Here is a 13,557-nt window from a genome sequence, read left to right as displayed (position 1 = left end):
TGCCCATCCCCAATTATCCTTGAACTGAATGGCTTGCTAGGCCATTTCAGAGGCCATTTAAGAGTCAACCACTTTGCTGTGGATCAGGAGTCACATGTAGGCCAGATCAGGCAAGGTCTGCAAATTTCCTTCCATAAAGGATATTAGTGAACCAGATGGGTTTTTACAACAATCGACAATGGTTTCATGGTTGCCATTAGACTAGCTTTTTAATTCCAGATTTATTAATTGAATTCAAATTTCACCATGTGCCATGGTGGGATTCGAACCCATGTCCCCAGACTACTAGCCTGGGTCTCTGCATTGCTAATCCAGTGACATTAAATTGAGAGTTACTCTGGGTTTCTAAAATGTCCATTTTCTTCAGTTACACAATGTCTTATTTCTAGACCATCTGGGCTTCTTGAGTGCAATTTTATTTACTCTTGATTAAACTAGGACCTCCTACCTGCTCTTTACAATATTCACACACGTAAACCTTTGTTGCGCGGTTTCTATAACACTTCAAAAAGTACTTAAATGGCTGTAAAGTACTTTGAGTCATTGTGAAAGGCACGATAGAAATACAAAATCTTTCTTTTGTTTTTCCATGTGTTTGTTACAAATGTTAACAAGCGTGCTTTGAACTGGTGTGAATGTTGAGTGGAGTTACCTTGTTGAGTTCGATCTTCTGCATCACAGTGAAGTTGCCATCTTTGTGTTTCAGCTCCTTCAAGACAACAATCTGGGTGAGGAAGAAAAAGGAAAGAATATTTCACTTCAAATCCTGCATCAGCATGGATTTCAGGTTTGTAAGCCAGATATTCTTGCGAGGAAGGTTTTATGTCCACACTAAGGAGGTGTGCTGGTATGTGGTATCCGAGGTGGCAGCAGGTAATTACTTGGGTGTTGGGCAGTGGGCAATGATATTGACCACATTTATTCTGGACAGCCTTTCATTGTAATTGTTGGATTGGTGTAACAACAACAATTTTCATTAATATAGCAGCGTTAATGTAGTAAAATTTCCCAAGATACTTCACAGGGAGCAGAATTTGATGCCACATAAGGAGATATTAGGACAGGTGACCAAAAGCTTGGTCAACGAGGTAGGTTTTAAGGAGGAGAGGGACATAAAAAGGGGGAGAGATTTTGAGAGGGAATTCCAGCACATCGGGCCTTGCCAGCTGAAGGCATGGCCGCCAATGCTGGCGTGATGAAAATTAGAGGAATGTAGGGCTGGAAAGTTACAGTGAGAGGGAGGGGCGAGGCCATGAATGTATTTTAAAATAAGGATGAGAATTTTAAAATCAAGGTACAACACCTTTTTGTCATATTTTGCTCTCCATAATGGCACAAGGCTTTCTTTTCTCTTGTCTTCTTCAATCTGGGGATACAAGACAGAGTTAATTAGTCACAGATACTTTGGAGGGAGCCAGAGTCTTTTTAATTTGTCACCAATTTCCATTATTCTCCGATGGCTAAATGTTGAGGCACTTCCAGAGCATATAGTTATTCCGTGAAATTTGAGCTTCCTTTTACCTTTTATCACAAGTTTGGAAGGAGGAAAAGCTGCAAACCCATGATGGGATTTATTCCCTATGCTCTAAACTGCTACTAGCACAGACCTGGATGCAGGCAGGGACATTTAGCCCTTGTACCTATGTTGGCTCTTTGAAAGAGCTATTGAATTTGTTCCATTCCTCTGTTTTCCATAGCCCTGCGATTTTCTTACCTTCAGATATATATCCAATTTCCTTTTGAAAGCTACTATTGAATCTGCTTCCACTGCTTTTTAGGCAATGCATTCCATCATAACAACTCACTGCGTAAACATCCTCATCGTCACTCCATTTCTTTTGCCAGTTATCCTAAATCAGAATCCTCTCATTGCAGACTCTCCTGTCAGTGCAAACAGTTTCTTCTTACCTACTCTATCAAATCCCTTCACATGCCTGGGAGGGGAGTAATATACAAGAAAGAGCGAAACAAGCAAAAGCAGTAAGGAATATAGCATTTATCACATCCTCAGGACATTCCGAAGTGCTTCACAACCTATTAAGTACATTTCAACAAAGCAACCAAGGGTCAGCTGTGACTCAGGGGTAGCATTCTCGCCTCTGAATCAAAGGTTGTGAGTTCAAGTGCCACTTCAGAAACTTGAGCCTATAAACCAGGCTGACGCTCAAGGGCAGTACTAAGGAACTGCTGCACTGTCGGAAATACTGTTTTTCGGGGGTGACTTGAAAGCAAGGTCCTCGCAAGTGGAGGTAAAAGATTCCACAGCACTATTTGAAGAAGAGCAGGGAAGTTCTCTCTAGTACTTTGGCCGGTATTTATCCCTCATTCAACACCCAAGACAGCTGAACATGTCATTTTATTTTATTGTGGCTCATGGGATCTTGCTGTGTCCAAATTGGTTGCTGCTTTTTCCAATATTACAACAGTGGCTACACCTCAATTCATTGCAAAGCAGTTTGGAACATACTGAGGTCATGAATGGTCTTATATAAAGGCAAGAATTTCTTTTTTTCTTTTAACCAAGGTCCCACAAACAGCAAATAAAATGAATGAACAGTTCAAATATTGGCCAGAAAAAAAGTGAAAATATAAGTGTCACACGTTAAAGTCCTGAACATATTCCGTGAATTTCAGCGATGAAGTGATCAACCATGTGAATGAAAGATTCCTCTTCACAATGCCATAAATTTAACAACAGTTGCCCACAGCATGGCAGTGTTGGCTGATGACATCATCAATAGAGCAGTGATGTGACCCATTGACATCAGTGACAGAGTGCTGACAGATAACACCATTAGAAAGCCACCTGAGCAGCACAAATGTAATAAAATAGGGAAGAATATCAATCCTATCATTCTTACAGTAATAAAGAATCATTAAAACCATCCACCGCACTTTAGAAATGGCCTTTTTCCTCTCCTCGTGAGGCACTGTGACTGGATATGGTTCTGCGTCCTCTCAGCACCCTTCATCCAAATTGTCATTCATCCTGTGTAAGCCTAGACAGTGGATGTTGAGAGGCTATTCAGCTGTGAGAAATATCACAAGGAAATCTGATCCTCACTCTGCATTCACAATCTAAACTTTCAAGGGTTCAAGTAATGCAAATTCCTGGTTCAATTTAGTTTCTCCCCACTTTCTAGCCTGGGGCTACTTGTAGCCCTCTACAGCTACCCTGACTAAGATCAGCTAACCCAGCACACAAATAGGATCAAATCTAGCCTCTAACTGCTTGTACAGCTTGGGAGACTTACTTGAAACACAAATGTCCAGTATAAGCTTTGGCAGCCTCAGTACTGGATGAGCAGAAATTTCCTCCAATTAAATATTAGAAGACTGAAGCCGTTGTTTTCAGTCCCTACTCGAAAATCCATGCCTTAGCTACCCACTCCATTCCTCTCCCCGGAAACAGTCTGAGATTAAGCCAATCTGTTTTCAACCTTGGTGTCACATTTGACCCCGAGATGAGCTTTCGACCTCATATTTGTGCCATCACTAAGACCACCTAGTTCCACCTCTGTAACATCGCCCAACTTCGCCTGTCTCAGCTCATCTGCTGCTGAAACCCTCATTCATGCCTTTGTTACCTCTAGATTTGACTATTCCAATGCGCTGTTGGCTGATAGACCACATTCTACTCTCCGTAAACTTGAGATCATCTAAAACTTTGCTGTCCGTGTCTTTACTCACACCAAGCCCTGTTCCCCTTTCATCCCTGTGCTCACTGACCTATATTGGCTCCCCGTCAAGCATTGCCTTGATTTTGCAATTCTCATCCCCGTTTTCAAATCCCTCCTTGGCCTTGCCCTTTCCTATTGCTGTAATCTCTTCCAGCTCCACAACCCTCCAAGATATCTGCAATCCTCTAATTCTGGCCTCTTGTGCATCCCTGATTTTAATCGCTCCACCATTGGTGGCTGTGCCTTCAGTAGCCTAGTCCCCAAGCTCTGCAATTGCCTCCCTACACCTCTCTGCTTCTCCACCTCACTTTCCTCCTTTCATTCTTTAAAACCTATTTCTTTGGCCAAGCTTTTGGTCATCTGAACTAATATCTCCTTTTGTGGCTCAGTGTCATACGTTGCTTTATGATGCTCCTGTAAAGTGCCTTGTGACGTTTTATTACATTAAAGGTACTATATAAATATAAGTTGTCATTGCTAACACTTCTGAGTTGATCTACCTTCAGGTTGATGCGGTTCTTCTCGTCCTCCTCCAGTGGTATGATTTGGTCGCTAGAAATGTGCGACCATTTCTTTAAATGTATTCTCTGTTCTTTTCTGTACTTTCTGTTGGCAACATTTTGTAAAGTAAAGAATTAATATGCAGAAATAACCACACCCTGAGGCTACAAAACAGCAGAGACAGGGGAACTGTGGCAACAACCAAACCTATGGGAAAGGCTGAACCATCATCTAAATTAAATACAGTGTGATTATTTATCGGTAAAGTTCCTGTTTGGAGATATTTATCTTTCTGTAGCAGAAATTGAAGGTAAATCTCTGAGAAGTGCAAGAACAATAGGGCAGTAATAGTATGAAATTTAATTACCCCAATATGAACTGGGATAGTTTTAGTGAGAAAGGAATTGAGGAAGCAGAATTTTTGAGGTGCATTCAGGAGAACATTTTTGCCCAGTGTGTAGCAAGTTAACAAGAGAGGGCGCAGTTTTAGACTTAGTTTTAGGAAATGAAGATGGGCAAGTGGAACGGGTGGCAGTGGGAGGGCATTTTGATGGTAGTGATCATAATTCAGGAAGTTTTAACATAATTATGGAAAAGGACAGAGATAGAACAGGAGTTAGAGTTCTCAATTGGGGCAAGGCCAATTTTACTAAACTGAGGAGTGATTTAGCAAAAGTGGTCTGGAAACAGTTACTTGAAGGTAACTCAGTGTCAGAACAGTGGGAGGCATTCAGAGGGGAGATTCAAGGGGTTCAGAGTAAACATGTTCTCACGAAGAAAAAGAGTAAAATGGCCAAATCTAGAGCCCCATGGATGTCAAGGAGCTTACAGGGTAAGATAAGGCAGAAAAGGAAAGCTTATGTCCAACACCAAGAATTCAATACTACAGAAAGCCGAGAGGAGTATAGAAAGTGGAGGGGTGAAATTAAAAAGGAAATAAGGAAAGCAAAGAGAGGGCATGAAAGAATATTGGCAAGCAAAATCAAGGTGAACTCAAAGATGTTTTATCAATACATTAAGAGTAAGAGGATAACTAAGAAGAGAGTAGGGCCCATAAAAGACCAAAAAGGTAACCTATGTGTAGGGGTGGAAGATGTTGGTATGGTTCTTAATGAATACTTTGCATCTGTCTTCACAAAAAATGGTGACGGTGTAGATATTGTAGTCAAGGAGCAGGAGTGTGAAGTATTGGATGTGATAAACATAGGGAGGGAGGACATAATAATGGGACTAGCATCCTTGAAAGTTCATAAATTACTAGGGCCAGATGAAATGTACCCTAGGCTGTTTAAAGAAGCAAGAGAGGAAAGAGCAGAAGGTCTGACCATCATTTTCCAGTCCTCACTGGATACAGGTGCTGGAGGATTGGAGAACTGCTAACATTGTACCTCTGTTGAAAAAGGGAGCAAAGGATAGACCGAATAATTACAGGCCAGTCAGTCTAACCTCAGTAGTGGGCAAATTATTGGAATCTATTCTGAGAGACAGGATAAACTGTCACTTAGAAAGGCACAGGTTAATCAAGGAGAGTCAGCATGGATTTGTTAAGGGAAGATCTTGTTTGACCAACTTGATCAAATTTTTTGAAGAAGTAACAAGGAAGATAGATGAGGGTAGTGCAGTTGATGTGGTCTACATGGATTTTAGCAAGGCTTTTGACAAGATCCCAAATGGCAGACTGGTTAAAAAAATAAAATTCAATGGGATCCAGGGAAATGCAGCAAGGTGGATATAAAATGGGGTCAGTGGCAGGAAACAAAGGATAATTGTTGACGGGTGTTTTAGCGACTGGAGGGTTGTTTCCAGTGGCGTTCCGCAGGACTCAGTACTGGGTCCCCTGCTTTTTGTGGCATATATTAACGATTTGGACATAAAATGTAGGGGGCAAGATCAAGAGGTTTGCAGACGACACAAAGATTGGCTGTGTGGTGGATAGCAAGGAGGATAGCTGTAAGCTGCAGGAAGATATTGCTGGTCTGGTCAGATGGGCAGAAAAGTGGCAAATGGAATTCAACTCGGAGAAGTGTCAGGTGATGCATTTGGGGAGGTCAAACAAGGCAAAGGAATACACGATAAATGGGGAAATATTGAGAATTGTAGATGAAGTGAAGGACCTTGGAGTGAATGACCACAGATCCCTGAAGGTAGTCAGACAGGTCGATAAGGTGGTTAAGAAGGCATATGGAATCCTTTCCTTTATTAGCCGAGGTATAGAATATAAGAGCAGGGAGGTTATGCTGGAACTGTATAACTCATTGGTTAGGCCACAATTTGAGTACTGTGTGCAGTTCTGGTCACCTCATTACAGAAAGGATGTAATTGCACTAGAGAGGGTACAGAGGAGATTTATGAGGAGCTTGCCAGGACTGGAAAAATACAGCTCTGAGGAAAGATTGGATAGGCTGGGGTTGTTCTCCTTGGAACAGAGAAGGTTGTGGGGAGATTTGATTGAGATGTACGAAATTGTGAGGGGCCTGGATGGAGTGGAGGTGAAGGGTCTGGTCACCTTAGCAGAGAGGTCAGTGATGAGGGGGCGTAGCTTTAAAGTGTTTGGTAGAAAAATTAGAGGGGCGATGAGGAAAAACCTTTTCACCCAGAGGATGGTGATGGTCTGGAACTCACTGCCTGAAAGGGTATTTGAGGCAGAAACCCTCAACTCATTCAAAACGTGTCTGGATATGCACCTCAAGTGCTGTAATCTGCAGGGCTACGGACCAAATGCTGGAAGGTGGGTTTAGAATAGGTTTTTCAGCCAGCACAGACACGATGGGCCAACTGGCCTCTTTCTGTTCCTTAAACTTTCTATGATTCTGTGAAAGACTGAACAGTAAAGAAAAGGCTGAGAGGTGGCCTGATAGAGGTCTTTAAGATTATGAAAAGTTTTGATAGGGTAAATGTAGAGATGTTTCCAATCATGGGGGTGTCCAAAACTAGGGGCCATAAATATAAGACAGACACTAATAAATAACTCAGGAGAAATTTCTTTATTCAGAGAATGTTGAAAATGTGGAACTTACTACCACATGGAGTAGTTGAGGTTAATAACATAGATTTATTTATGGTAAAGTTAGATAAGTACATGAGGAAGAAGGGAATACAGGGTGATGCTGATAGGATTAGATTAGACGTTTAACTAGCTCTCAGTATAACCTCTCAGTTTTATTGTGATCTAACCAAGGTCCTGCTGTCTTTCATCATGCCAGTGGGTCCCTGCAGGGAGCAGTTTGCTTACTTATGTTATTCATCAGATAAAACTGCTGCTACTCACCGCAGTACAAACAGTGCAATCATCATAACCACCACAACAGTGACAGTCAAACCTATCACTGCAACCGTCAGATTCGGAATGCCTACAGGGGAAAATAAGAGGGTGTTGGACCAGTTAAAATGGAACTGGGGATCAAAAGTCCGCATCGCATTTAGAGGTTTCCAACTCTGGTTACTTAGAGGTTTCATTACATGACCTCCTGCCTCGAACTGCCCCACCCCCACACTCCCGCCATTGATCCATCCTCCAGTCGCACTATTTTTCTATGGTCAACTGGAAAGCACACAGACGCTTCACATTGGATTAATTTTGACTGTCAGTCAAACAGTCCTTTTTTCTCCCCATCTCCAATATTTTTAGATGATCCCAAAGCAGAAGAATTGGCCGTTCTGAGTTTTGAGTTGTGCTTTTAACTAAGGTTTTATGAATGAATCTGTAAAACATATGTTTTAATATTAATTAAAACATTTGGTTTAGAAGCTTTAAATTCTTGTTGATCTCACCTCTGATTAGCCTAAGGAATAAAGAGAGTTAAAACAAACACCCAACAGAGGCGACATTTGCTGGGGATTTTCCTTCATCTTATGTCGAGAACCTGTTACATATTGGCCCCCTTCATCAATAAGCCTGATTGTTCATTTGTTTTGAAATTGTTTTCATGGTTGTCACAGTGACATCGCGGCACCTTTCACATCCTCCCCCACAGCTCTCCTCCCTTCTCAGTTTGTGTTGGCAAACTCCATCCCCTCCCACTCAGGACCATTCCCACACTGGCAGATGATATGCTGTTGTGAATCTATTGTGAGAAATCCCACCTACAGCCACGGGAGCAGGAAAAGGAAGGAAAGGAACCACAGAGGAAAATCACATGCACATGCGTGTACAAAGGGTCAGATTTTGTGGTGCTGGCGGGGCTCCCAGCGTCAGGCTGAAAACCTTTTCCAGCCCCCCGCCAGTGCAATCTTAGGTTGTTCCGGAACCTTAGTTCCTGGCGTGGGATCTCTGTCCCTTTAAAGATGGGAATCCCACCTCCAAGAGCTACTGGCCAATCACAGGGTTGACAGCTCAGCAGTATCGGCAGCACCACCGGGAGCGATGGCCAACTGCTGGTACTGCAGAGGCCTTGGACCCAGTGCTGGAACCTCAGGTCAGTGAGGCGGGGATGCTGGGGCCAGTCCAGAAGGCCCCAGCAAGTGGTTGGGTGGGAAGGTGGTTGTGAAGTGCAGGGGGAGGGGGCCAGGGAAGTGCGGTTTTGGAAGCGAGGTTCCTCCATAGACCACAGATTTCCCACAGAGGAGGGACCCACTCCCCAAGCCCGCAGGAAGGGCACCTTGTGTTTAGAGGCAACCTCCCCATGTGGCGAAGGCATCCTTTGCCGCTGGTTAAATCCCAGTCACGGGGTGGGGGGTGGGAAAGAGACCCATAAGTGGCCGTTAATAGGCCACTTACGGGCCTCAATTGACCTCTGGGTGGGAAGGTCGTTGTCAGTCCATCCTGCACCCAACAAAATCGCTTGGAGACGGGGAGACGACGGGTCCTCCGTGCCCCACCACCCGTCGCGATTCTATGGGCGCCCCCCTACCCCACCTCCAACCTCATCTCAGGGGGGGGTCCATAGAATTCAGCCCAAACTGTGCACACCAACCTCTGCCCCTGTAAACACTGCGCAGGGTGATTGCTGAAAATGGGCCAGATCTACGCAGCTTTTCCTAACACAAACAACATTGTACTAGGCCTCAACATTCTTCCCAAAGTGTGGTGACCATAGTTGAATACAATTCCCCAGCTGAGGCCTAACCAGTTCTTTATAAAGGTTTAGCATAACTTTGTTGCTTTTGTACTCTCTGTCTTTATTCATAAAGCCAAGAGTCCTGTCTGTTAAAGAACAACTTGTCCTGCCACCTTCAAAGATTTGTGTACATGAACTCCTAGGTCTCTCTGTTTCTGCACCCACTTTAAGGTTGTACCACTAAAATAAAAACAAAATACTGCAGATGCTGGAAATCTGAAATAAAAACAAGAAACGCTGGAAATACTCAGCAGGTCTGGCAGCATCTTTGGAGAGAGAAGCAGAGTTAATGTTTCAGGTCAGTGACCCTTGTGATGAATGTCACTGACCTGAAAGGTTAACTCTGCTTCTCTCTCCAAAGATGCTGCCAGACCTGCTGAGTATTTCCAGCATTTCTTGTTTTTACTTTATATTAAACTTGCACCATTTAGTTTATATTCTCTCTCCTCATTCTTCCTACCAAATGTTATCACTTCACATTTCTCAGCTTTAAATTTTATCCGCTAGGCTGTCTATGTACTCCTGAAGTCAATGCTTCTCATTGTTCACTATATTTCCAGGTTTTGTATCATCTGCAAACTTTGAAATTAATCCCTGTTGACCCAAATCCTGATTGTCTTAAAAAAAGTAGTGATCCTAATGCCGACTCCTGGAGAGGACCTCTGTTTGCCTTTGTCTTGTCTGAAAAACACCTATTCACCACTACTCTCTGCTTTCTATTGCCTCACCAATTTTGTATCCCCACTGCCTCTGTCCCTTTAATTTCATTGGCTTTAATTTTGTTAATGTCTATTATGGGGTACATTGTCAAATGCCTTTTGAAAGCCCACGTACACAACATCAACCACACTATCCTCATCCATCCTCTCTGTTACTTTATCAAAGAACTCGACCAAGTTAGTCAAACACAATTTGCCTTTAACAAATCCGTGCTGACTTTCATTTACTAGCCCATACTTTTCTAAATCCTAATTAATTTTGTACAGATTATTGCCTCTAAAAGGCAACTGAGGTTAGGTAGATTGGCCTGTAGTTGCCAGGCTTATCTCTCTCTCCTCTTTTGAACAGCACAGGTACATTTGCGATCCTTCAGATCTCTGGCACCACCTCCATATCCAAGGAGGCTTGGAAGATTGTGGCTGGATGCTGCACAATTTCCATCCTTACTTCCCTCAGTTATCTAGGATGCACCCTGTGCAGACAGTATGATTTTTCTTCTTTGAAGACTGCCAACCTTTTAAGTACATCCTCTTTATTTATTTTTATCCTATCCAATAACACTATTGCCTGGCTCCTTCTCTGTTACATTGGCTGCATCCTCTTCTCTACTGCAAACAGATGCAAAGTAGAAATTTAATATCTCAGCCATGCTTTTTATCTTCGTTAGAAGATCTCATTTTTGGACCCTAATTGGCCCACACCCTTCCTTTCACTACCTTTTTACTGTTGAAATGCAAGTTCTCTTTTCTTTAGGCTGAAGTTCTTATCACTGTTGAAGATCAGGAGAAGAATCTTCAAACTGTCTCTCAGGAGATTGAATGGAAGACATGGAGGGCAAGATGGGGCAAATTTAGGGTTGCCAACCCTCTAGCGTTGTGCTGGAATCTCCAGGACACTGCTGCGAGCAATTGAGAAGCAAAAAAAATCACAGGAGCGTTGAAAAAAATTGTGTCTTTTTGTCATTTTCTTTAGTTTATTAGCTACTAAAACATTGTTAAGGGGGAGACTGTTTGACTGGGATGGGAAGGGGGTCGATAGGACATGGGAGGTCATGTGATGAAACCTCCAGGAATACATCCAACTAGAGTTGGCAACCCCAAGGTAGATTGCACATTTGATTGATGGGCTGAAAACTAAAGTTGTGGAGAGGATCAATTGTTTGGTTGTAGAATCATGGAATCTTACAGCACAGAAGGAGGCCATTCGACCCACTATTCCTGTGTCGGCTCTGTGAAAGAGCTGCCAAATTAGACCCACTCCCCTGATCTTTTCCCATAGCCCTGCAAAAATTTCCCATTCAAGTATTTATCAAATTCTCTTTTGCTTGTTACTATTGAATCTGCTTTCACCGTCCCATCAGGAAGTGCATCCCAGATCACAACAACTGACTGCATAAAAAAACTGCTCCACGTATCCCCTCTGCTTCTTTTGCCAATTACCTTAACTCTGTTCCCTCTCATTACCAACCCTCCTGCCATTGAAAACAATTTCTCCCTGGATACTCTGTCAAAACCCTTCGTAATTTGGAACACCTATATTAAACCTCCCCTCAACCTTCTGACAACAATTCCAGCTTCTCTAGTCTCTCCCCATTAGTGAAGTCCCTCATCCCTGGTATCATTCTAGTAAATCTTCTCTGCAGCTATTCTAAGTACTTGACATCCTTCCTAAAGCTGGCACTGCGGCAGAGTGCCACCTTCCCTCACATCCCGAGTACCATTACTATTATGAATCTACACCAGTAAATGGTCAGGCTGGCTGTGGTTGAGCAGTCCCAGGCTTGGCTAGCACCTACCTGGTAGGGATTCGGGAAGACTATTGGGCAGCCCGTGGCTCCACACAAACTCAGGGTTTTCATCAACGATGTTGGTATGGTTAGTCAAGGTGTCAAAGTAAAACCACGTTTTGTACTGAAATAAAACGGAGAAGAATGTAGTAAACAATGAGGAGGAGAGTAGGAGGCTTCAGGAGGACACAGACAGACTGGTGAAATGAGCAGAACTGTAGCATCTGAAATTTAACACAGAGAACTGTGAAGTGATGCATTTTGGAAGGAAGAATGAGAGGCAATATAAACAAAATGGTACCATTTTAAAGTGGGTACTGGAACAGAGAAGTCTGGGAATTGCCATACACAAATCTTTGACGAAAGGACAATTTGAGAAGGCTGATAAAAATACATACAGGGCTTTATACATATCCTGGATGTATTGAGTATAGAATCAAAGAAGCTATGATGAACCTTTATAAATTACTGCTTAGGTTTCAGCTGGAGCATTGTGTCCGGGAAGGATTCAGTTCAGGAAGGATTTCAAGGTCTTGCAGAGGAGGCAGAGAAGTTTTACTCAAATGGTATCAGGGATGATGGACTTCAATTATGTGGAGAGACTGGAGAAACTGGGATTACATAAATGATACTGGGGCTAAAAGGGTTAAATTATGAAGTCAGGTTGCATAGACTAGGCTTGTATTTACAAAGAACAAAAAGAACAAAGATAATTACAGCACAGGAACAGGCCCTTCGGCCCTCCAAGCCTGCGCCGATCCAGATCCTCTCTCTAAACATGTCGCCTATTTTCTAAGGTTCTGTATCTCTTTTCTTCCTGCCCATTCATGTATCTGTCTAGATACATCTTAAAAGAATCCATCGTGCCCGCATCTACCACCTCCGCTGGCAATGCATTCCAGGTGCCCACCACCCTCTGCGTAAAGAACTTTCCACGCATATCCCCCCTAAACTTTTCCCCTTTCACTTTGAACTCGTGTCCTCTAGTAATTGAAACCCCCACTCTGGGAAAAAGCCTCTTGCTATCCACCCTGTCTATACCTCTCATGATTTTGTACACCTCAATCAGGTCCCCCCTCAACCTCCGTCTTTCTAATGAAAATAATCCTAATCTGCTCAACCTCTCTTCATAGCTAGCGCCCTCCATACCAGGCAACATCCTTGTGAACCTCCTCTGCACCCTCTCCAAAGCATCCACATCCTTTTGATAATGTGGCGACCAGAACTGTACGCAGTATTCCAAATGTGGCCGAACCAAAGTCCTATACAACTGTAACATGACCTGCCAACTCTTGTACTCAATGCCCCGTCCGATGAAGGAAAGCATGCCGTATGCCTTCTTGACCACTCTATTTACCTGCGTTGCCACCTTCAGGGAACAGTGGACCTGAACACCCAAATCTCTCTGGACATCAATTTTCCCCAGGACTTTTCCATTTACTGTATAGTTCACTCTTGAATTGGATCTTCCAAAATGCATCACCTCGCATTTGCCCTGATTGAACTCCATCTGCCATTTCTCTGCCCAACTCTCCAATCTATCTATATTCTGCTGTATTCTCTGACAGTCCCCTTCACTATCTGCTACTCCACCAATCTTAGTGTCGTCTGCAAATTTGCTAATCAGTCCACCTATACTTTCCTCCAAATCATTAATGTATATCACAAACAACAGTGGTCCCAGCACGGATCCCTGTGGAACACCACTGGTCACACGTCTCCATTTTGAGAAACTCCCTTCTACTGCTACTCTCTGTCTCCTGTTGCCCAGCCAGTTCTTTATCCATCGAGCTAGTACACCTTGGACCCCATG

The 13,557-nt window shown here is 43.2% G+C and overlaps 1 protein-coding gene across 2 annotated transcripts in view; it reads right to left on the bottom strand.

Annotated features, from left to right (window-relative positions):
• Positions 1-13,557, bottom strand: part of LOC137353282 (guanylyl cyclase C-like) — a 97,632-nt gene that overhangs the window by 27,347 nt on the left and 56,728 nt on the right. For both annotated transcript variants that reach the window (XM_068019385.1, XM_068019386.1), the window contains 5 exons: positions 11,754-11,868; positions 7,450-7,531; positions 4,181-4,286; positions 1,304-1,366; positions 653-724 (listed from right to left, as the gene is read on the bottom strand). In XM_068019385.1, coding sequence (XP_067875486.1) covers positions 653-724; positions 1,304-1,366; positions 4,181-4,286; positions 7,450-7,531; positions 11,754-11,868 — 438 coding nt within the window. The remainder of the gene's footprint in view (positions 1-652; positions 725-1,303; positions 1,367-4,180; positions 4,287-7,449; positions 7,532-11,753; positions 11,869-13,557) is intronic.

Source organism: Heterodontus francisci, chromosome 41 (genome assembly GCF_036365525.1).
Source record: "Heterodontus francisci isolate sHetFra1 chromosome 41, sHetFra1.hap1, whole genome shotgun sequence".
In the NCBI taxonomy this organism is placed as follows: Eukaryota; Metazoa; Chordata; class Chondrichthyes; order Heterodontiformes; family Heterodontidae; genus Heterodontus; species Heterodontus francisci.
The sequence above is the reverse complement of the archived record's forward strand: the minus strand, read 5'-3'. Positions and strand labels throughout refer to the sequence as shown.